This window comes from Siniperca chuatsi, linkage group LG21 (genome assembly GCF_020085105.1).
Source record: "Siniperca chuatsi isolate FFG_IHB_CAS linkage group LG21, ASM2008510v1, whole genome shotgun sequence".
Taxonomy (NCBI): domain Eukaryota; kingdom Metazoa; phylum Chordata; class Actinopteri; order Centrarchiformes; family Sinipercidae; genus Siniperca; species Siniperca chuatsi.
The window spans coordinates 6,778,908-6,803,202 of record NC_058062.1 but is presented as its reverse complement, the minus strand read 5'-3'; the positions used below and the strand labels follow the sequence as shown (position 1 = coordinate 6,803,202).

Sequence of the window (24,295 nt, the reverse complement as noted above, 5' to 3'; positions counted from 1 at the left end):
GCATCTCTCTTCTTGTTTATCCCTCCTTGCACTCCCTACTCCCTCCCTCTATCAGCATAAATCTCTTATTCACAAATAGAGGCCAAAAGAGGCTCAGCTGATGTGATGAGATTATTATTTTTTTTCTGATTACAAATCATCCTCAGCTTAGATAGATAGAAAAACACAGCCACACCCCCTCCACCCCGTTACATCCTCTTTCGTCTCCTCCCCTATTTGCTCTGGCTGCTCCCCTCTCTCCTAATATCTCCACCTTCTTTTGGACCTTGGCCCCTCCCCTCCACCATCTACCCACCCATTTCTCTCTCTCACAGACAGATCTAAGGACCTGCCTCATTCACTCCAGCAGCACAGGTTGTGAGGGGAGAAAGAGTGAAAGAGAGAGAACAGGAGAGATAGAGGAGAATATTAGCAACTGCTGGAGAGAGGAAAAGGACAGGAGGTGAAAAAGAGAGTCTGTCCAGTGTATTGTTTTCCTAAGACAAGAAGGGAGCCAGGGTGTGAAGGAGTGAGGCAGGAGAGAGAAGACAAGTCTTCAGGAGTGGGACTACCCAGCAGTGGGAAGTTTCTCCAGGGAGGTTATAGTGATCATCGGTAGTGACCCCACCTCTCTGCTGGGAGTCAGACCCCCAGAATCCAGAGCCATGGAGCCCTCTGTGTCGACTGAGGTCGAGGGGGAGTCCAAGGAGAGGAAGAAGATCCACTTTGCTGTGCCGGCCTCTGTGCCTACCAACCTTGACCCTCGGCAAGTGGAGATGGTGAGCAGGCAGTGGACAGATTGGTGTATGACCCAAGGAAAGATCAATTTTGTGTTTCTGAGGATTCCGTTTTGGCTTTATCTCTGACTTGTTTTTGTCTTTGACTTAAATTTTAAGTGTTTCACACCTATATTTCTTATTAACTGATTTCCCCTCTGCCTTCCACCCACGCCATTCAAGGGAGGAGCAGCATTGTTTAGTGTAGCTATGAAGTGCTCTTCCATTACTGGCCAAATGTCTCCACTTTAGAACATCTTCACTCTGCATCACCTTTTCTCTCTGCTTTATTTAATTTTTGACAAATTCCTCATGCGGGGCTGGGTTTGCTGGGTCTGTCTGCCATACGTTTAAGAAATTATGATGACATTTCCCTCTCTCTGTTTCCTCATGAGATCAGTGCCTTGCTGTCTCATCTCATCTTAACCTGTTCAACATTGTGACATAGTCACACACGAAAGTCATTATCTTGAGAAGCCAGTTCACTCTTTTGTAACTCAGCAGCAACAACAAGCCCTTGACATTTTGTTGGTCATGTAGCTGCCACTTTTAATAATTACTGCATGTGAGTGACCTCTGTCATCTGAACGTTTGTTAGTACAATCGTTCAATCTTTGCCAAAGAAATGTCTTATGACTGACTCAGCGTGGCCTGTATCATTCTGTGAAATGTTTATGCTCATTTTCTCTGATCTTTCTTTTTTGGCTCAAATGCTGGTGGCTCTTATTTTAGAGCAGGGGAAAGTGGGCCAAAGTAAGAACAGTTTGGTGCCGAGGTAGATCGAGGCCAATGGCTCATCCCTCCTGAGAGCTCGAGGAGAGATGGGGCGGGAAAGCAAGAGAGAGATGTACTATATGAAGGAAAGCAGAGAGAGAAAGACACACAACCTAATCTCTGGGTTCACCTGTCTGGGGTCAGATCCCTCAGTAACTGTCCTTATTTCACAGCTTGCATAAAAGAGACTTTTAATGAACTAGAGTGACCTGCAATCATGCTCCATCTTTCCCCTGACTGATCATCAATACTCTGATGACAAGTTTGTATTTGTAGATAGTGCGACAAAGTGTGATAATTGCACTTTTTTTCAGACTTTTCTTGAACATTTCTTGAAGTGTGATTTTCTTGCCTTACACTACCAGCTTTTATGATTATTCTTGTTACAGAACAAGTCATGTCATCTTACGTTCTCATTTGAGACACTAATACTGAAGTATAGACTAAATGACTTCCTAAAATGGAAATGTTTTGCAATGCTTCATGATACTGACATTTACACACTTGCTCTCATCCCCCTCTCATTTTCTCTATCTCTCATGGCATGTCATCAAGCTCTGATCCCTATCATCTCTTCCAAGAAATCCACAGGATATCAATCTACCATATGTGAGCTGTTCCTTCACTAAAAGAAAATTATCTCACTTCCGTCTATTTTGGGGAGGATCTTATTGCTCAGTCACCTTATGGTCAAACAGTGATCAGCTATCAGCAGGCCAGCCCTGTCTTTTATCTTCGGCTAGGTTGCTAAAGCTTCTGTGATAGCTTGGTGCTTCTGTTTGTGACGGCAGTTTATTCAAACACCTATGTCATGTAGATATTTCCATGGCATAAAAAATATAAAGCCTCAGGTTGGTTGTTGATGATAGAGGAAATGGTTGTTTGTATGTGATTGTGTGTGCAAGTGGATGAATGCTAATTGTTACAACAAAGCAACAAATGCGCTGAAGGGGAGTATGTGTTTATGTGTGTTTAAAAGCAGATAGCATCTACCCGGGGCTGATGGGAGTCTCCAGGGACGTGTGGGTGGGCAGGGGTAATGGTTAACGACACTCATTTCATTCCCTTCCCCTCCCACAGCAGTTATTGTCACCCACAAGTCCGTCTTTGCTAATGAGTTGCAATGACTATTCCATTCTTCCATACTTGTTACACAAATGGTAACTCCTTATTGTTATTTCAGATGGCATTTAAACCACAAAAAACACTATCGATTGAACTGCCGGGGCCTTGTTACTATGGAGACGGACTGCACAACTATGTTGCCCAAAGCTCCCCCACAGTTGGCATCTAAAAGGTCAACTTTAATGGACAGCTCTGTCTGTCTGATAGGTTGTTTACATTGGTGCTGCTACATGTTTATAGATATGTATGTGTGAATGCTCTTTGATGGGTTGGGTGTTAATGTGAGAGACACTTTCTCACTCAGTGAAATATTGCACACTGTGGGAGAAAACAGTAACTATTTGTACATGCCTCAAAGGTGTAAGATATTCTTACCAGAAACTGTTTGTGAATGGTTACTCTGAAGGAATTTATTCTACTTTAATATCTGCAAGGTCTTCCATAAAAAGAGGTTGACCAAATAACAACAAAAAACCTTTCTTATTTACCGCTATTGGTATTTAGCTATGCAGATTGTCTTGATTTTATTTAGCCACGTTTATAGACCTTTGTTGCTTGCATCTTCTTCAGTATAATGAAGGTGAATGGAATTTTGATTGTGGTGCTCAAAGCATTGAAAAATTACATTTTAAAAGTTAAAAAGAACATCTCTTTCAATTAAAAATGTCCAGGCTACTCAGGATAATCAACTGACCACACTGTGAGCAAAGTTCTACCAACATCTGAAAACTGTCCTCAGTGTGTTCTGTACGTTAACCAAGGCAACCTGAATGTCACTCCACAATAAAGTTTGGACACACGCGAAGCTTTGTCACTTCACTGACAGATTTTTTTCCACTTGTTCTGAGAAAAGTTAACTAGATTACATCACTGTGTAAACCCCTCTGAGTAAAGGTCTTCTTTCAAGCCCTCAAGTTCCTGAACCAGAATTTTTCAAGAACACGTTCATCATCATAATATTTCCTTTCTTGTTTTCCAATGCCATCCTTGGCATCTCTCAGTATATCTTCAGTTATGTTCTGCCCTCCTAGTATCTTCTTGAAATCCTCCTACAATAAACAATTTTTTTAAGATGATCATTCTTCAAATTGAGAGTTCACGAGCAAAGTTGTGGTTGTCCGCAACAACACAGAGGAAGCACATGGCTGTATTTACCATCTCTACCAGTCCACACACACTCACAAACACCAATCCTGCGTGCTTTGTAAGTGATGAAGGGTAATGTGCATAATGGACAGAGATTAGGGTCATGGTGCAGACGCTGCATCCCTGATTCCCTCCAAGAGTGCCTCCCTGTGGACTCAACAAACAGACATCTCTCTGTATTTCTCCTCTTTCAACTCAACCTGATCTGTTCAGCTCATGTTGATCCTTTGAATTGACAGGAAACTGAAAATATGAAAGGGAATATCAAAAAACAGGAAAGGGCATCTGTCTGAAGCCTTCCAATGGCAAACACTTTCACATTAATCTACATTACACCTAAAGGGTTGATGGAGGGTTTGATTTAGGTTCCCCTGCCCCGCTCACTCTTCCCACCCTGTCCCTCATCCTCCCCACTACAACTCTCCAACCTGGACTAGGGAGGATGACGGGGAGCACCCTCCCTAGTCCAGTCTCTGGGTTAAACGTCGAACAGCGACCTTTGATGCAGCGTGTGTTTGTGGGTAAACATTAGCTGTCTGTGGGGATTGTCAACATGCACTCCCAGAAAGAACATCTTGTTGGATAGCACAAAGCCTGCTGGGACTGGGCAAGAGGGTGCAGTGATATTTCCCTTGGATGTGGACAGTCAGGAATGTCACTGTAGTGGTGTGACTCAGTTTGCCCAATGACGTGATCTGTCGGTTTTATGAAAATACATTTTTATGTTCCTTTCAGTTGCCTGCCCAAAGCAGTTTGTTGACGTTTGTAGTGGCAAAAACAAATTGGGATAGAAATTATTTAAAAAAAAGATGAATTTCCTTGCTGGAAGCCACAGATTGTAATTACAGTTTGGAGACAATCAATGGGTCTCTGTCTTCTGTAGGTTGCATATGTGTTTGTTCCTCCCTGTTTTTGACAGTCCAGGCGTTTTGATTAGTTAATGACTACAGAAACATTTTCATGGCCTGCATCTGTCTACAGCAGTTTAGCACAAAGTTTCCTTTCATGTTCCTTTTCCACTTTGTTTTAGCAGTGTAGCTTCTGTGCACAAAAGCCTGTTTATTCAATTTAATAATAATTTTATTAATAATAATAATAATAATTTTATTCTGAAAATGATGGTGTCTTAACGATAAAATTAACTGAACAATCTATCATCTTATGTTGGTTCCTGTGCACATGGATGTGTGTAAGGTTTAACCAGAAAACAAAAACATAAATATTGAGCATGGGTATGGTGATTTGTCACCTGATGACGCTGTACACTGATGCTGTAGTGAGTTGAAAATGTGCCATAATGGTTGCACCTCAGGCATGCATGGGCATTGTACAGAACCTGACGGTGGCCTGCAATGCTGCAATATGCCCTCTCAGCCTTTCACGTTATGGTCAACAAATCCTGTGTTGTCAGTTGGTATCATTATCCCTCTCAGTGACTCACTAGTCGCTTCAGGGATCATCGTTAATCAAACCAAGTCGGGCTGTTGTCCGGGCATGAAGAGAAACAGCCCCTTAATGTGCATTCATTCATCTCTAACGCCATTTTTTTTCTTTCTGTGGCAGTGCAGAGAAATCACAGTGCATCTGAAGCACTTCATCTTTTAACCCTGGCTATAGCAACAACAGCAGCAATCATATCTATGATGAGAGGAGAGGGACAGGATTAGAAAGACAACGGTGGCACAGCGGGGAGAGAAATGGGGGTGGGGTATAAGGGCTCGACAGGATTTGGAGCTGACGTGTCACCAAATGTCGTCAGACATCGGTATGTTCATTGCAACTGTGTCAGGATTTGGACCCTGAACTGCAACTTTGAGCTGCCTTCCTCCCTCCTGTTTGTACTTTTAGGGTCAGGAGCTGGAGTCCCTTTCTCTCACCAAAGAGCCACAGGATGGTCAGACAGATGTAGGAATATTGAGAGGAGCACTGAGGCATGACTCAAAACAAATGGGATTGGTCTAGATCCCTGTTTCATCAACACAGCAAAGACATGGCATTATGTTATTGCTGCTGTGCATGTTGTAATCTCAGATTTTCGACACAGCTGTTGAGACATTTTTTTCATGTTTATCTGCCTGCAACTTAATGAGCCTGCACTTTGGCATACCAGGTCATCTTAAATATGTTTAAGGGGGAATGACCCAAAGCAGAAACAAGGTTATGCACAAATATCACAGAAACAAATGTTTGTCTTCTTGAGAAACAAAACTGATATTTGGAATTTATGCAATCAGACGATAAATTAAGGTGTTTTTTGATGTTTTGAAGCATTTCATCTTATTGCTAACACATCTTGATTACTATCTCAAGTGAAGTTGAAATTTTACAGTTAGGTGAGTTTATAAATGCCTTTTGCATCCAAGCAATGACTGGTAAGCTGCACAGCAACCATCAACAGAAACCTTTTTTCATTCATCACCTTTGGGTACGTATGACGTTGCAGATGAGTAACTATAGCTACTCTGTCCTTTGTTTGTACCTGCCTGTTGACCTCTGGAACTGGTCTTTGTCAGCTGCACAATGTGACACCACTGAATCTGAGTGCATGAACAAGAAAAGCAGAATTATCCTAGTGTTTGCAGGCTGTTAGCTACGCCATCGTTTCTGTGAAAGCTTTGATTGGCACCTCCCCTGCTGTCGCCTTGCCCTGTGTGTTGCTCCAGTGTATGTTGTGGCCTGGCAGGTGGCTTCCTGTCACTCATCAGCCATTGGCACATTATCTCTATTGTGTTGTGATGGTAAACCTTTCTTCCAACAGTCTCTTAAACAACAGGCCAAACAGCTACTAGCAGCTAATTAGGTAATTCTGGTGGGTACTGTGAGACAAAGGAGAAGGAGAGAGAAAGAGGGGGGATGGTTGTCTGAGTATGATATCATTCTGCCAGTGGGTGCAGCATAATTACATTTCCTATTTTGGGGTCATTGGAGAGCCCCTCCAGATGCTATCTCCAGCCCTGTGTTTATTCAGTTAGCCAGTGGTGGGGCCAAAGGTCACTGCAAAAGTGTTATGTGAATGCTAGAGAAGCAACATGCAGCAGCCTCTCAGACTTATGGGAATTCAATAATCCTGTTCATTTGAATGGGAATGAGCACACCATGCATATCTGATACACCTTACTGAGCTGCATTTGGGGTTGTAATTTGTGTAGCCATGTCCTTGACACTCTTTGAAACAGCTGGAAACTCGACAAGCGGGTGTTACTCAGTGAAGCCTTGTTGTAGCTGCCTGGCAGCTCCGTCTGTTAGTGATGACTGAGTATAGCCTGAATATGTCTGACAGAGCTGTTTGTCACATGATAGATCTGATCACTGGCCTTTGGTTGTGTATTTGTCATGCTAATGGAAACATTTTGTCTGCCAGCTTTGTCAGGAAGGGGTAGGGTGGCCTGGTATTTAGATTTTAGGTTTAATCCTGACAACACACAATAGTGTGTCCAATTCTTTGAGAATAACACAAAACCTAAAGAAGTCTAATTCCTTAAATTCCAGTGTGAATATGCTCACAAACAAAAGAGGAGGCAGAAATGATGATGTCAATTAACCATGCTGATATTTAACATTTTGGAGCTCATAAACAGTTTGGTGTGTTATATTTTAGCCTCCCACCAACAAAATCTAAATCGATACGCTGATTTTCACACTAACCATATAAGATACAGGCAACAACACGTTTATCTTTGTATTTGTGTCCTTTGAATTTGCTAAACCTCTTTGAGTTTCCAATTACCTTCCGCCCATTGTGCTCTTGTATTATTAGCAAAAATGCATTAATGTTTTAGAGTTTAAACATTTTTGGAATAGTTAAACCTGCAAGGTTGATATAATTTTATTCCACCATTTGTAATTGAACTTACAAAACATATCCAACAAACATATCCATAAAACATGTGTTTTATTTGTCAAAAATGTATCTGCACTAGCAATATACAAACAAAACAGAAAAAAACACTCAGCTCATACTGAGAGGGATCATTTTTCACCTTATTGTGTTATTGAACTCATTGCTAGATTGCACTTAGAGCACCACATGGGGTTCTGCCACTTCGTTTTAAAAGGCTCACTGGGGAGGTGGCTCAGAGAAAAAGGGTGACGTCACAACTTTGTTTAATTGAGTTGCTCTTCAGAGTTCAAACTGGCTAAAGATCACGACAGCAGAGACAGGGAACAAAACTGCAGCAGAACACCTCTTACCCAGAGATGGACAGAGCTGAGATGAGTGGCCTCAAGAGGAGAGAGAGGGAACTTTGTATTCAGTAGCTGAGGTTGTAAGGAGGAGACATTTAAAGACAGAAAAACTGGAGGTGACAAAAATTGTTAGGGTGAATGATGTATGTGCTGCTCCATGGAGTCAGTTTTCTACAATTAAAGGAATTAAAAGAATTGAAGAATCTCAAACCAAAAATATCATTCATCTTCACTGGGAAGAACAGGAGAGCTACACTAAACAGAAACACTATTCAAAGAGGGAACAAACACAAGATTTCTTTGCATTGCTTTAATCCAGAACAAATTTACTCCATATGCCTCCCCATAGTTTCTGGCTGAACATTTTGAGTATGCTCCCATCGGTGTACTGAATGCCATGCACATACACAAGTGCTTCTTTCTGAGTGATGTAGTGGCATGCGCCTGTGGGCAGATGCCATAACTGCAAATCAATCTTGTACAAATCCATATCTATCCACCCGGAGCTGGGTTACAGCTGGGCCTTGAGGGAGAGAGCGAGAGTCAGAAAAGCTTCATATGGACCAGAGTGATGCTCCCACCTCGATCGTAGGGAGTTGATCACAGTGCTTAATAGTTAATGTTATGCAGTGCGACTGGGCACAAGAGATGAAAGCTGACAGGGAAGGAAATCTGAGGTGTGTTTCTCTCTGTGTTGTCTTTGCGTTGAGGCCAGATCTGCACTGCTGACTCCCCTCGAGATGCTCGACTGTTAGCGCTTCTAGAGCCTTTCTGTCTCATCCCATAGAGCCCCCAGAGACCCCTCCAATCTAGTTTATGCTGTACTGCTGCTGCTTTTTATAGGCCCAGCCACGAGAGCACCAGCTTAGAGGACGGCCTCTGGGGAGCAGACCCACATCAGCCTATCTGCACCCAGGCTGCTATACACTGTGCTGAGCCAACACACACATACCTGTGCACATAGACACATGTGCAAAGTCAACATGACATAACATGACTCATGTACCCCACACAGCACAGAGTGAGGTATTGGAGTCATTTTTAGTCCTGGCAACTAACTCCTTGCCTGTAACTATACTTGACGGACTTATAAAAATACAACTCGTTTATAAGATTTTTATTTATATGGCACGTCTCAAAACATACCTCCAAAGGGCTTTATGGAGGTTTAAAGAAATCATCACCAAATCAATGGAAGTAGGGAATATAAAAGCATGATTGTTAAATAAAAACTTAATAAAAGGGGATTACATCAAAAAACATACATAAAGGTGTTTATGTATTCTCTCTCTCTCTACTTCCCCTATCTGTCACACAATGCAGAGTCTGCGCATTATTCAAATTCACTCATCAGCTTTAGATAAACTGATGCATCTCCTATCTCTACTATGATCCGTTTGCCATGTTTTTATTGAGACCAAAGCTCTGTGTGAAACCTAATGAGGTGCTGTTGCCTCTCGGGGAAGCCTGCAGGTGTACACCTGTGGAGCCGCTGAAAGGCCAACGCAGCAGCCCGTTTAGAGCCCCTCAGTGCAAGTCCACAGCAGCTCGACTGATCTTGGTACAAAAACAATGGCTGCCAGCAGAGGAGAGGGTTTGGGAGATTGGGGGCAGGGGGTTTAGAGAAGTAGAGGAGGGAGGAGGGGAGGGATAAAGTGTAGCGGGAGTAATCTCACACGCTGTGCCCCAGTGTTGGCGTAAATGAGGAAGTCACATACATATTATGTAACTCGGGGAGAGTAGGTGGTTTTAAGGCTGGAAAATTACTAGAGCTACAACAGTATGTGTTTATGTCATCTGGCATTGCCAATGTCTTACTGCAGCACGTCACCGCCACCACCACTGCCACCAGTGTATGTAAATGTGCATAAAAGAGAGAAAGAGACGCATGTGTTTGCTGGCTACAAATGTATTTTTGTATGTTGACTCCATGATTTTATTGTTTTGATGTAATTTCGTCTACTTTGGGACCTGTTTTACAATTTACCCGGGAGGTTGACTGTTGTCTTTTTCCTGGTTTAGGAGGTCATGTCTTGGCATTTCACAAGACAACCATGATGATTACGTGATGGCTTTAGGGTACATTAAGGTAAAGAGATCATCAGATTATACTTCTCAGTGACCTCAGTTATCCCACACAATCATTTTACCTTCCATTTATCTCACGTTCCTATTTTTATCTCCATTTGAATAAATTAAACTCTTTCCCTCTTTGATTCTGCAACTGTCTCTTTCAATGACACCTTATTAGATGGGAAAAGCTTTGACCACTTGTTGCTTTTCTTTCCTATTTTTCACTACAGAGACATCAAAATAGTAGATAAAGGTACAAAGGTCTAGGACATTACATACATCGCTTTGGAAATTTGAAATGTGTAGCTGAGAAAAGTATTTCTTCAGACATTTATTAAAGGGAGCAAGCCCTGTGGATTGACCCAGAGGTGTATTTTCCTGTAATGACCCAAACTTTACCATCACTTTAACCAGAATAATGTAACATACTTTAGAAAACAGAAGTAAAGCTAAAAGAAGAGGTGTGACAGCTATTTTGTCCTTTAGACTAAACTAGAAATTTGTAGTAAAGTAAAATGGGGAAGTTACATTTTGTAAGACATAATACAAAACTTGTATAAACTAGCGTTAATCAGGGCTGCAGTTAACAATTGTTTTCATTATCTATCAATCTGCAGATTATTGCCCCAATTAATCAATTATTGTTTAGTCTATGAAATGTCAGAAAATAGTGAAAAATGTCCATCCGAGTTTCACACAGTCAAAGATGACATCTTCAGTTGTCTTGTCTGTTCTGACAATTAGTCCAAAACTGAAATATGTTCAGTTTACAACAGTATAAAACAGAGAAAAGCAGCAGATATTCACAATTGAGAAGCCATAACTTGGAATTATTTTGGCATTTTTGCTTGAAAAATGAAACTAAACAGTTAACAAAATGGTTGCAGATTATTTTCCTGTAGACCTGTGAGAATCTGTTGCATGGTACATAACTTAACCAGCAGAACCCTCTGGTTGTCACTTGTACCTTTCTCACCATAACCTTGCAAATACACCTTACAAATACAATCTCTGCATGACGTGACATGTAGAGGACCATTCCAGTGGTTTTCCCAATTTAATGGCTTTAATGCCACAGGACTTGGGCATAGGCTTGGTCATGGCAACATCTGGTGTCTGCTCTCTCTTGTGGTTCTCTGTGTGACCCACCTCAGGCGGCCCTGCAAGGCTGGTAGCAGGTGTCAGGCAGGCAGGGTCAGCAGGGTTCACAGCAGCATGGAGCTCCAGGCCTCCACACCTCGCCTGGGGGAGAGACAGGGGAGACAGAGGGGAGTCAAAGGAAGCCCTGTGGATGTTCCCTGCCAATAAAGAGAGAAAGAGAGAGATCACTTGAGGAAAGGAAAGGACAGACAAGTTAGCAAACAAAAGGATAATATTATGACTTCAGTTATGACGCATTCTGGTTTTGGAGAGGAGAGGGGGAGAGAAGTGAGGGTAATGTCACTGTCAAGGAATGAATGATGAACATGGAAGTAAACAGGATAGAGGAAGCAGAGGAGCAAGTGGGATGGTGAATGAATGAAACTGTGAGAAATCCAGAAAAGACAGGAAAGCTGCAAAGCTGGAAAGTTGCGTGACAAGATTAAAATGTGTATCTGGTGTCATAAATGTGGGTGAAATCCACACTTGATTACTCTGTTGTGTGTTTGACAGCAGCAGCTTTCCACCACACAGCCCAGCAAGCCTCTGCTTTGGTAACATGTGCCTCACTGTGATGACGCACACCTTGCTTAAGAAGATGGAGAGGAACCGAACACATCTCTCCATATGGATACGTTTTACGCAAAACAGAGCCAGGCTACTTAACTCTCTTGCTGTGATGTTATGTGGTGCCGTAAACAGCAGAGCCAAGGTTCATGTCATGGCCAAGGTTGGCTTGCTCCATAGAGGGCACTTTTCAGTACCTTGTTTGTCTGACATGCCAAGTCCACTTAGGTGCACTGCTTTTATTCCCAGTGCACTTTATTTTATCCACCATTTTTCCAGAAGGTGGTTTGATAGATGCCAGCTATTAATCCTCTAGAATTGTGGGAAAATGAGTCATAGTATTGAGCTCTGCATGTAAATCTTTCTTTATGAAGCAAAGGCCCCACACATTCTGCTCAGGGTATTTCAGTATGATTATTAAAGTAATATGCCACCCCAAAGCTATCTTTTGAATATCAAACAGTCACTTTCTGTTTGCTTAAAAGGTGGCTTGAAAAAAGTTTGCAGTTTGCAGAACAGAGGCTATTTTGAACTTCAGTTTGTGTGGATTCCAATTCTTCACAGTGGAAAAATGTAGAAAAACATCCACAGAAACTTTTCACTCCTGCAGCATAATCAACTTCTCTGCAGAAAACCTGTATAGGGTGACAACTAACAATTATTTTCATCACTGATGAATCTGTAGACTATTTTTCTGATTAATTGATTTATCATTTCATCTTTAAAATGTTAGAAAACAATCATAAAATGCTCATTAGAATTCCCAAAGCAAGTTCCAAGGGTCCAAAACCAAAAGATATTTAAAATTCACAATGATATAAACCACCATTTTTCATTGATTAATGACTTAAATGATTAATCAGTTATCAAAATAGTTGTCTATTAATTTTCAATGCTAAGAATGTTTCTTATATTTTTGCCAAAATACAGTTAAATTACTTCTATCCCAGTCCTCATGCACAACCCTGTTAACCTAAACACTTTTTACACTGTCCTTTCTACAGGGGGTGAGTGTTTGATACTCAAAAGATAGATTTTTGAGTATCAAACATTTTAAACTGAATATCAGTATCAACAGTGTTGTTATATAAAGAAATGCCAAACTGTAAGAGTGCAGACCCACATGCAAGGCTCGATATTGGTGAGCTGGAGGGGCACAGTCGGGCATTTGTTCCTTTAAGGACAAAGAGTTCACTATATACAGTGACTTCTACTAAAGATGAAGTGCAGACCTGCAGTTTGCCTGGCCGTCGCTCTAAGACCGACAGCAACCTGTGCTTGAGCCTTCAGGGAACAGTGTGTGGGGTTGGAGAGGGAGACTGAACACTGGAGGGGAGTGTCTGGGCTGACTGCTGGGACTCATTTTGTCTAAAATCCTCTTTTCTATGGTCCCTCTGTTTGTGAAGGTGTATATGACCGTACATGGTGCTCTAGGGTGATCAAACACACTTACCACGTTGTGTGTTGTGTGAAGAGGTCATTCAGTTCAAATAAATCCTGTATCAAAAGCTTTAACACTTCTTAAATGCTGAATAATTTGAAACTTGAGCAACAAGCATCAATTTAGCTTCTGTTCTACACAACATACCTTTCACTGTTCACTGTATCTGTCTATGAAATCAGAAAGTTACATAATAAGTCTCTGCTCTACTGACCGTGGCATGTGCTCTGACCTGGCCAGTATTGAATGCTGAAATTTGCTGTTAGCTGTTGACCCATCAGCCAACTGGGCAGCAGCACTAATGACGATAGCGAGGCCCCTTCACCAGCATGAGCGGTCAACATTTTCCATCTGTTTGACAAGGCTTTGTGCTGAGCATTATTAATAATACAGTGTTGGCCAGTTTAATTATTCATTTATTTATGGCTGCTCTTTGTTTGTGTGTGTGTGTGTCTGTTTATAGATCCGGCGCAGGAGGCCCACACCTGCCACGCTGTTTAGAGTAGCTGACCAATCATCTCCTGAGGATGATCAGTCTACCCATCAGGTAAAGGTGAAGTCAAAACACTTTTTTATAATAAGTCCATCATCAGAAACTCATGTTGTGTGTTCAACCATTGTTCAAACCCATTAAGTTTTTAATTCAAACTTTTAAACATTTTAAATTCCTTGAACTTTCATTAATTCTTTCTTGACCTTCTAAATATCAGTTTGACAAAGTTCTCATCCACTGAGGAAAGCCAAATTTTAAACTCCAGTGAAGAAGTGTGAAAAGATTAGATATGCCAGGCAGTACTTTGGGGAAAGGTTCACTCCTACAGAGGCTGCATCAAAAAAATTATCCCTGCACATGTGTAGTAGCACTCACATGGCAAATACTGATGTTTCTGAATAGCCAAACCTGTCTTGCAAATATTGCCTTGCCTTACTTTCCATTTATAATATATAATGTTTGATATTTGGAAGTATGGCTTTTCTATTAGTTTTTCCTCTATGCACTTTTTTCTATGTATTTTATTGAATTGTTAATTGTTTTTGGATGTTTATCACTCTGGGTGGTTTGGATGGTTAACCACACCTACCATCATAGAGCTTGTTAGCCTATTAGTGTGCATGTATAAATATGGATGTGTTTTCCATGTTTCAAACATTCTGACCTGACGAAGATCCAAATAGGATCATTATTAAACGTTTGTGACATGGAAAAAGTGTGCAGGCGTTACCTTTTTTTATTGATGCTGTTTTCTGACAGCCTAGCACCTTCTTGATGTGCATATAATTACTCTCCTTCAATTGATAGTCACTACATCAGACATTGTAGTGACTATGACTATGAATGGAGAGTAAGACATACTGAATGTTTTCATTTGATATGAAGGTACAGCCATAAAAAATGGCATCTTGGGTTTGAATATGTCTCTTAATTTCGGCATCATAAACTGCATCATCTTTTATGTGATTTCTAAAACACTTTGAATTTGCCACTGCGTATTAAATGTGTTATGTAATTAAATTGCCATACTTTGGCTTCTTCTGTGAAGTTTTGAAACAGACATATATGTGAATTTGTTAATGTGTTTTTTTCTAACTTAAAGTTAGAAAACACTCAAAATGCTTCTTATTGTTTGGTTATTGTAACTTCACTGTGTAGAACGATGTATGTGCAGAGTTTGACACTAGAAGGCTGTTTTCACATGCATCTACTGAAGGGGGAAAGTTTATCTGCACGCACCCTCAATCTGATATGTGCACCTACAAGCAGGATTTTGACATCACAACTAGTTTGGAGCCAATCATGGTCCAGCATGCAACTTACACAAGTGTGATGTGGAAACCTGAAGTCTCATTAAGTAGTAGACATCTTGTGTCCAGCAATAAAACTTTTGAAATTAACAATATTTGCATATTCATAGATTCTGGATTTTAGTCACAAATGTTTATTCTCAGAAGAGTATTTCATGTCTGGATGGGATTTTTAAAGAGCAATTTATGAGGAAAATTGGGGGTAATGTTTCTCACTCTTTGTTTGCAGTGGGTAGTAGGAGAGAACGGAGTGCTCAAACCAAAACGTGTCAATCCAAACGTGTATCAGCCTCCTTCACTCAAAGGTATGTGTGAGCAGTATTGATACTACAGGTGGTGGTTGTGTGTTGTGATTCATCCTTGTGTTTAACTCCTTTTTGTTCTACCGTGCTTCGCTGCAGTCAATTACCTACTTGCTTTCCATGCTTCATGATACCAGACAAAGGAAGAAAAATGCATGTGACAGATGGGTAGATATGCATTAAAAGCCTTTATTTCGTTTTTTCTGTGCATGCGCATGTGTGATATGCATAGGCGTGTTTCTATTTCTTTCTTCTCTTAGTGTACACACTACAGCAGGGTCCGTATATTTGTGTGTGACAGATAGAGAGAAAGGGAGAAAGAGAGAGATTAGAGTGTGACAGCTGTGAGACACTGGAGTGTGAGTCTAGGAAAGTCTGGATCATCCAGGATTATAGTCAGTTGTGTATACAGCTTTGGCACACACAAACAGACATGAAAATACACATATAGGCAGGATAGAAATACATACATGAACACAAACACTTTCTTTTGTGTCTTTATAGATGTGGCTTCTTGCTTGCATTTGGTCGCTAAAGGAGAAAAATAATCTACATTTCAGAGCTTGTCAGCAGAGCTTCATTTAATGGGGATTTCTGGGTGTGTGTTGCATGTCGAGTGATGATATAATGAGCCAGGAAGCCTCATTGCTGCATCAGAAATCAGCATCTGCCCTTCATCAGCTCAGACGCAGAGAGTGAAAGAGAGAGCCACCTTGGTATAATTCCTAATTACATAACCTACCTCAAGCTAGAATAAATGACCTGCCTCAGTGCCGCACTGTGTATCTGAGGGTGTGAAAGACTGAAAGAGAGAGAAGCCAAGGTGACCCAGAGGAAGTGAGAGGGGGAGCTGAGGTAATATCACAAAAGACAGGAGAGTGTATTGGGAGGGAGAGAATAGAGTGTGAGTCAGCACTGCCAAGCGAGAGTGCTTAGGAGGGCGGGAAGTCGAGGAAAGACGAGGGTACAAACAAACAGATGGGAGGACAGGGTGAGAAAAAGGATAGAAAACAACAGCAGAGGCTCTACTGTAAAAATCAGTTGCCTGCCTGTCTGTCTGTCAGTGCATGTGTTTAATTGGCTTCCTGCCTACCTGGCATGTATTATAAAAAAAACCTGTGAGGCGTGATAGAAACTAACAGTGTTGAAGCGTGGTAAAACCAAAACAACATATCCCTCTATCCCTGTATCTGTGTCCATGTGTTTGCGTGGCTGTCTCCCTGTGTGTGTGTTGTGTTTACCTGTGTGTAGCTGTGCAGAAGATGGCTGAAGCACATATGCAGAACCTAGGTGTCTACCCCCCTTTGGAAGACCCTTGTGAAGGGGAGGATGATGAGGACCACTGGCAGGGACAAGAGGGAGAGGACACATCTCCCACCAAAGCTGCTGGTGAGATGGAGGCTCTCTGACAACTGGCTGGGACCACAACAGCAGCAACACTGCACATAGTGGCAGCAAGGACAACACTGTTGTTGTTTTAAAGAAAAATACACCCTGTGGCACTTTAACACTGCAAAACACAGAGCCGCTGGCATTGTGCCTTAATTTTCTAGGCCTTCTAGGTTGTTTGGTTTGATGGTGTGTATTTTTCCTATCTGCTTATTTGAAGATAAGATAAATGGTTTGATGTCTCTTTGAGTTCAAATTTCCAGCACAACTACAATCAAGTTCAATAGGAGAAAAAGAATTTCACCTTTAATCATATTTTGATGTTGTAAATCAAATTTGCCACCATTCTTTTACTTATTTAAAAGTTATTGGAGTTGAAAAAACAAACAATCATACAAAATCTTAAAAATAAGGGGAAAAGGGTACACTAAAAGTGAAAATGACAATCCTTTGTCAGAAATAATGCAGTGAACATCACAGTCTGGTGATATTTGCAGTGTATCTAAAGGTGTATTTTTCCTTCAGGTTTGTGTCAATGGTCCAACTTGCCCTTTTCCTTTATATTTATCCTGTTGGTGTCTGCACACATTTCAGGACATTTCTCCCATTCCAAGAAGCCATTGCTGATAATCCTCCTTAAACAGTGAGAAAAACATTGAAAAGTTGCCCAAGATAGATAATGTGTGAGAACAAAACACAAGCCTTAATATGTTTAGTCAAAGTTTCTGTCTTATTATAATAACACTGTGCCCAAGTTGAGTGTTTTCCTTTATGTGAATGCATTACATTACACTATGCTTACTGATTATCACCTGACAATCACTTGAGAAAATCTCTACCACACTATACTATATTTTACAACATTACCAACTTTAGGAAGCAACAAGTTACAAAGTCTGACACCATCAAGGTGGCATTTTAGAAAGATGGAAAAAGAAATTAATGTTAAAGAAAGAACATAATTACATTTGGCACGCAGTGCAAGATGACTGAAAAACTAAAGCAAGCACAGGCAGAGGTAAGAGTGTGAGAAATGACACCTGCATTCTGGTTAACCACAATATGATAATACTCAGCCACTGATGGCTTTGTTCACATCTTGGACATTTCTATTCTTTAACCTGCTCTGAAATAATTTGCTCCCATAACAAATGTGATATAAAACTTAAAATATAAAAACCCTATTTGTTCCCAGTAGTAACAGAGCTGCTCTTCTCAGAGGAAAAGTCTATGCAGTTTTCAGGGTAATGTAGGCTCCTCTGTGGGCTGACCAAGCAGCACAGGTGAAGCTCTGTGTGTTGAGAGACAGCACCAGTGTCATATTAGTTCGCTGTCTCTTGCCCCAAATCTGTCAGAGGGTACACTGCAGCTGACTAAAGGCCTGGACCCAACACCTATTCCAGTCAGAAAGGCCAGACAGGATTAATAAACACAGAGAGCAGGCTGTCTGTGCTGATCCTGCTCTGTATCCTACTCTGATTCAAATCTTCTTCTATTATTTTATATTTTAGTGCAGAGTATAAAACCTTTTGACTGAGTTTGAGTTATGTGCTGCAACAAAATATCTGTGCAAGTTTGATCTCCAGCAAAACTAAACTAAACAAATAGTACACAAATGTCAAGTTGAAGTGAACTTTTTTGCATATACGCTCCCTTATTATTTTGTTTTATGCTGCAAAATTACTGGTTTTTAATCTCCATTATATCACATGAGAACAGTTGCATTTCATTCAGAATTATTGCTCTGTCGGCCAGATGACAGGCTCTCTCAATAAATCCCTTTGTGGAAGCCTGGTGAAACACAAAGTACCCAAACAGGATGTTGAAAGTTCATCTGTTCTTTCAGTCGAGCGACACAGTTTGGCTTTGGCATGTTATCACAGACAGAAGACAAATCAAGGAAAACAACTTATTTAATCAAGTAGCTGTTCATCATAAGACTGACATCTGATGAAAACCTAGTGCCTTACAGATATAAACTTTTCAAGAATAAGCACAAACAGTCTCCTTCTCTGTCTCATCCAGTGTGTTTCTGAATTTCTGAAGTTGGTTTGCAGCTTAGAAAAGAACACAAATACATGTAAAATCACCAGAAATATAACTTTTTTAAAAACATTTCTATATAGTACAGCCCATCTTCTCAAAAACTTGCTCATTCGATTTGATTATGCATAAAGATTATTATAAAGATTACTTTCATTATGAATTTTTCTGACAATTATTTTCACGAATAATCGATCAATCATTTGGTCTATAAAATGTCAGAAAATAGTGTCAGTTTCTGACCCGCAGTCCAAAACTCAAACATATTCTGTTGACTATCATAGAAAAGCTAGTAAATATACACATTTGACAGGTTTGAAGCAGGGACATTTTGGCATTTTTCCTTGAAAAAAATACTTAAACAATTAATGGATTATCAAAATAGTCTTATAATAAATTTGACTAATCAATGGATCGACTAGTTGTTTCAGCTCCACTGTCAATACTAGTGTCTTCCTGCCCACCAGGCATCACTTTTACCAGAATTAACTCCACAAGCATCTCAATCCAAACCAAAGACACTCCAAATGATACTTATGATACATCAATGGTTGCAATTACAAAAAGCTAAACGTGGTGTCGTGATTTTACTGCTTCTTTTGACATCAGTGTTTGTCTCCTCAGATCACCAAGAGATGGCGACCACTGAGCAGTCAGTGAAATTTTCCAGCGTGAGAGAGACAGCCAAGCAGATCCAAGCAGCACAGGAGGAAGAGGAGGAGGAGGAGGAGGAGGAGGAGGAGGAGGAGGGGAACAAAATCAAGGAAACGACAGAGGAGAACAGTTGGGGGAGTAACTGAGAAAGAGAGAGAGAGCAGGGCAAACATTTGGAGGGAAGAATTGGGGAGAGTGAAGGTGTTTTGTCATATGGTTAAAATCTGAAGAACTCAGAAGAGATAAGGAAATGGGTGTGCTGTTTTGTGGATGTGGAGACTGAATGCACAAGTGAAGATGAGAGCTGTGGATCGACTGAATGAAAGATACTTCCATGAAATCAAACATGTGACTGAGCAAAGATTTCTGCACTACTTCACCTCCTCTGAAGGGTTAGGGGGACTAAAGAGTGGAAAGAGAGGGAGTTTGTGTATTAGGGGTCAGCCCTTATGAGCAGGTGATGAATGATCTACTGACAGAGCAGACTACAGACGCCAATTTGGCCCTAATGTCGCTTTCTTTATAATGAGAGTGGAGGGGCCAAGGTTAACATGACCAAATACCCTGTAAGACCAGTCCTCCATCTACCTTGATGCTTCTGCACAGAGCTAAATGTTCCTTTAAAGAGGGTAATAATTACCACAATAATCATAAAATGCACTCTCACACACGTAAGCTCCCTTGGGCACATTGTTAACACAGACTGTCTCTTATATGACCCTTTTGATGGTCTTTAAATATGTGTGGTATATGTTCCACTTTATGAAACCACAGCCTACATCGTTGTTCTGATTTGCAGCCTATTCAATGTTTAGCCCTGTGATTAAATATGCATGTACTGCCACCTTGTGGTAGAAAGTAGGAATGACCGGTATAAAGTTCTACTCAGCCAACATCCATCTTGCATCAAGTATTTAAAGTTATAATCCTTAATATTTGAAATTATATTATAAAATGAAATCCAGTTTTAATGCTATTTATGATAAACATTTTCAGCAATAGCCATTCAATGTATTCCCATTCTGTAATTACGTCTCTATACAGTAGTTTTCATTGTTAGTGGCGGAGTCAGCCATTCCCATGTGGGATTCAAATTGCCTTCCTAAGCATGAGGGATTCACAGGAAACGATGCATCCTGTAATTCAGGATTACTGGTTTTTTGATTTTATCTCACTGATATCAGCTGTTTATGTTTCACTCTCCATATCAGAGCAGTGTTAAGTTGCCACGTACTGTGTGTTGCCAAATCAACCAGGACTGAAATCTTATGGATTATAACTTTAACCTCTTGAAAGCTTGAAAGGTGGCTGTTGGCATTTTCATTCGTCAAAGAGAACAGCAGATGTTACAAGTTACAGTTGATTCAAGGCCTAAAAAAGTAATGTATAAAGTAAATGTATAAAGTATCTATTTCTCTTCTGTCCACCATTGTAATATTTTCCAAAAAGTCAATCTAGATCCAGTGAGTCTATAATAAAAAGATAAAATATTTGGGGTGGAGTATCGCTTTATGTATGACTTAATAATAAGCACCAACATGTTTGTCTATAATTGTGTGAAATCAAAGAGCAAGTGAGTGTATGTGTGTGGTTATTTCATACCACACTTTTCATATTTGAGTATACTTCAAATCAATCTTTAAAAAGGGCAAAGCTACCTCTAATTTGTTTGAAATACAGAACCCAACCGTTGCCTCCAATGCATCACACGTCTGAACTCGATTCATTGTGAACTGAGACCATGTTAAGGAATCAAAAAATGGCATTTAAAATCTTTTCCAATACTGTTGTCTCATTTGGGATTTCTCAGTGCTCACAGATTCCCTTTTGTATGTTAACACTTTTCTATTGTCATCTTTTGAATTGTTCACTCATGATTTGTATGTCATAGATCTGTTGTAAGAGCTATTTTTCTAAGCTAACGTTCAGTGTTGAGTAGCTCAGCTCTGTCCTGTTTCTACTGTCTCCATCCAGCTCACAAGTCTGCATATAGCATGCAGCACAGAAAGCCTAAAACCAGGCACTGCGGTTACTGTATGACGGACATTTGAGTCTTTTTACCACATATATTCACTTGGTCTGTCTTTTCTTGGAGTCAACAAGCGTTTTTAAATGTTTTTAGTCAGCATCTATCGAATTTAACTTCCAGTTTAACTGAAGATACAGGATCTGGTGTATGAGAAGGTTTCCAGTTGTGCCATGCTGTTTGTATCATCTGGGCTGAGGTTTGGATATAAAAACTGTATGAAACTTTTTTAACCTCTGACATGACACAAATAGTGGGATGACTGGATAAGCAGCTTGTGTGTGCTGAGGCTCTGCAGCCGACACTGTCCTCCCTCCTCCCCTCTCTGTCCACCTCCCCTCTCCTCCTGGGTCAGAAGAAAACAACCATCGAAAGACATGTATGAACTCTTATGCTTATTCTGTCTTTATTTTTATTTTATTTTTCCATTCTTTTGTTTCTCAATGTGATGTGGTTGTTTTAAAGTGAGCAACAATATGATATCAAAATAAATAGTTTTACCTTCTTTCCTTTAAACTGATCTGTACGTATTGTGTGTGTGAAATCTGAATTAATCCAAGGAAATGTGAATTTTCATTAATTTTGTATTGCTGCACAAATCCCCCCACAAAACACTGAAACAGTCGTGTGCTGTTTATCGAAACATACACTAGCTTAATTATTACTGTGAAAACCACACTGTTTATTTAGAATACAAAAACAGATCAACATAAAATATAGAAGAAAATTAGTTGTGTGGCTTTATAATGAAGAATAATAAATAATGGTTTTATCTTAACTTCATTCTCATGTGAAATCAGAAAAGGGACTTTCTAGTGCAAAGTGAACCAAAAAGTAGTTAATAGCCTACCTGTACTTACTTTTACAGATGTAAATATAGAGGAAGGTAACTTCACTTAAAATAATTTTTATTAGTTACACAAAACAGGATCTGTTAAAAAAGTGTCATCAAAATGTATGTTTTACCACCAAAATATTATGCTTTTATGTTCTTCCTGTATTGAGGGGTTTCGTTTATAACAGCTCACACCATGGAGTTATTGTTAATATAGTCTAAAACTTGATTATCAAGAACAAACAAAACATGCACAGTTCTTAATGCTCTTCTCAGATTATATCAAAATCTTTATTGAGTGAATATATAACATTTATGAGCAAAAACACTCTTTTAGAACTTATTGTGAAATACATTTGGCCTTTTTCTTTTTTTGGTGGCTAATTAGGATGTAGTGCCTCTCTTGATTGATGCAAACACCGGTTGGTGATAAAACGCATAGGTGAAATGTAATATATTTGTTAATACATTGTAAAGGTTACACATCTTGCAAAAAACTTGTCTTAAGGCTTTTTTTTTTCTTTCCATATTTAAGCCATATTCTGTTTTCCAACGAAACAGGAAGTACAATACAGTTTATCTCTTGCATTGTTTGACAGAGGTAGCGATGGTCCCGTGATTTTGGCGTGTTGATGCGAGGCATTGATACATCTTGCTATGGCACTTCGGCTATGAAATGACGTTAGTGTCTCGAGTAGTCTGTTTCGAGCGTAATATTTCTATATCCCGTAAAACGGTGGATATCTACACTTCTGTCTATTTTGAAAACTTTATTTTGAATGTCCTCATCGGAAGTTCACTGCCATCCAGTGGTCGTAGTGAGGAACTGCAACACATAAAATCCGTCAAGCTCACGTTAATGCAGGTATAATTAGGCTTCCGGTACGTACTTTCAGAATTAAGTGACCAAACTGAAGCGATTATAAAGAAACAGAAATAATCATTAATAGATGGTGTTAATTGTTTTCTAGTGGACACAGTTTAAGAATAGAACGGTCTATTCTTCAGTATGACTAATACAGATATCAATACTGATTATTATGGTAAACATATAAGCACTATGTCACATCTGGTCCAGAAGCAACCTCCGAGTGGCCCAGCATACATAAATCTGATGTATGACAAAATAAGTAAACTACATATATAGTGTATGGACGTAGCTAACGAGTGAGCCATCTCGCTTCCTTCTCATCTCTGTTTAGAGTTCCACATGCGCAGTACCGATCGGGCAGGATGTTTACGGATGTAGCGACACCGCTAATCATATCTTTCACAAATCAACGTTTTCTCATGTGAGCTCCGACCAAGCTTAGTAGCTTTTCAAAACATCCGGCTATTGACAGTCACAAGTAGGGAAGTAATAAAGCAATACATACCTTTTGTGAGTATTTTGCACACCTCCATTGACATACTTTGCGGTAGGCAGACTATGTCCCGAGCGGGGCTAAGCTAGCACTAGTGCTTCTGAGCTTCTCTAATGGCTCTGATAGATAATTTTCTTAGAGTAACGTTAGTCCAGCGGACCCCTAAATGATAATCCAGCCGCCAACTAGCTAGCTACATCTACAACCTTCAGCCATTTGTACATCGAAGTAACATTCAAAGCACGAGATTTTCTGCCGTCTAGCGGATACGTCAGGTAACTACACTCCATTAGCAAGTTAGATACAATAGAATAGCAACACTTCCGGTTATACATTCAAAATAAAATGTACAATAAACGTAATGTAGTTATGTACTATGTCCACCAGAGGGCAGTGTATACCAGTGATTATAAAGGATTTAACTGCAACTTTCAATTATAAAGGTAGACATAATAGCGTACTACATTTTCTAGAAAATACTTTTACAGTTAAAATTTGCTTTAATCGTATGACCATAGGTAAATACACTATTGCCAAAGCAGGTTGTACAAGGTTCGCAATGTAAGTATAATAGTTTGTAAATGTAAGAAAAAAGGACAACTGATGGTTTACACGTCATACACTATAAGATAAGACACTATACAGCTACGTTACTTAACCTCGTATACTATAA

At 40.0% G+C, this 24,295-nt stretch overlaps 1 protein-coding gene across 4 annotated transcripts; it reads left to right on the top strand.

Annotated features, from left to right (window-relative positions):
* The first annotated feature begins 309 nt into the window (after positions 1-309).
* On the top strand, positions 310-21,939 carry ppp1r1b (protein phosphatase 1, regulatory (inhibitor) subunit 1B). Of its 4 annotated transcripts, none has more exons than XM_044181034.1 (5): positions 313-758; positions 13,670-13,753; positions 15,239-15,314; positions 16,563-16,700; positions 19,368-21,939. In XM_044181034.1, exons 1-5 carry the CDS (start codon positions 645-647, stop codon positions 19,541-19,543), a joined length of 588 nt encoding a protein of 195 aa, XP_044036969.1. In that variant the 5' UTR covers positions 313-644; the 3' UTR covers positions 19,544-21,939. The 4 variants fall into 4 exon arrangements, with proteins under 4 accessions (XP_044036971.1, XP_044036970.1, XP_044036969.1 ...); XM_044181032.1 differs by having other exon boundaries at positions 13,670-13,759; XM_044181036.1 differs by lacking the exon at positions 16,563-16,700 and having other exon boundaries at positions 310-758.
* The last annotated feature ends 2,356 nt before the right edge of the window (positions 21,940-24,295 follow it).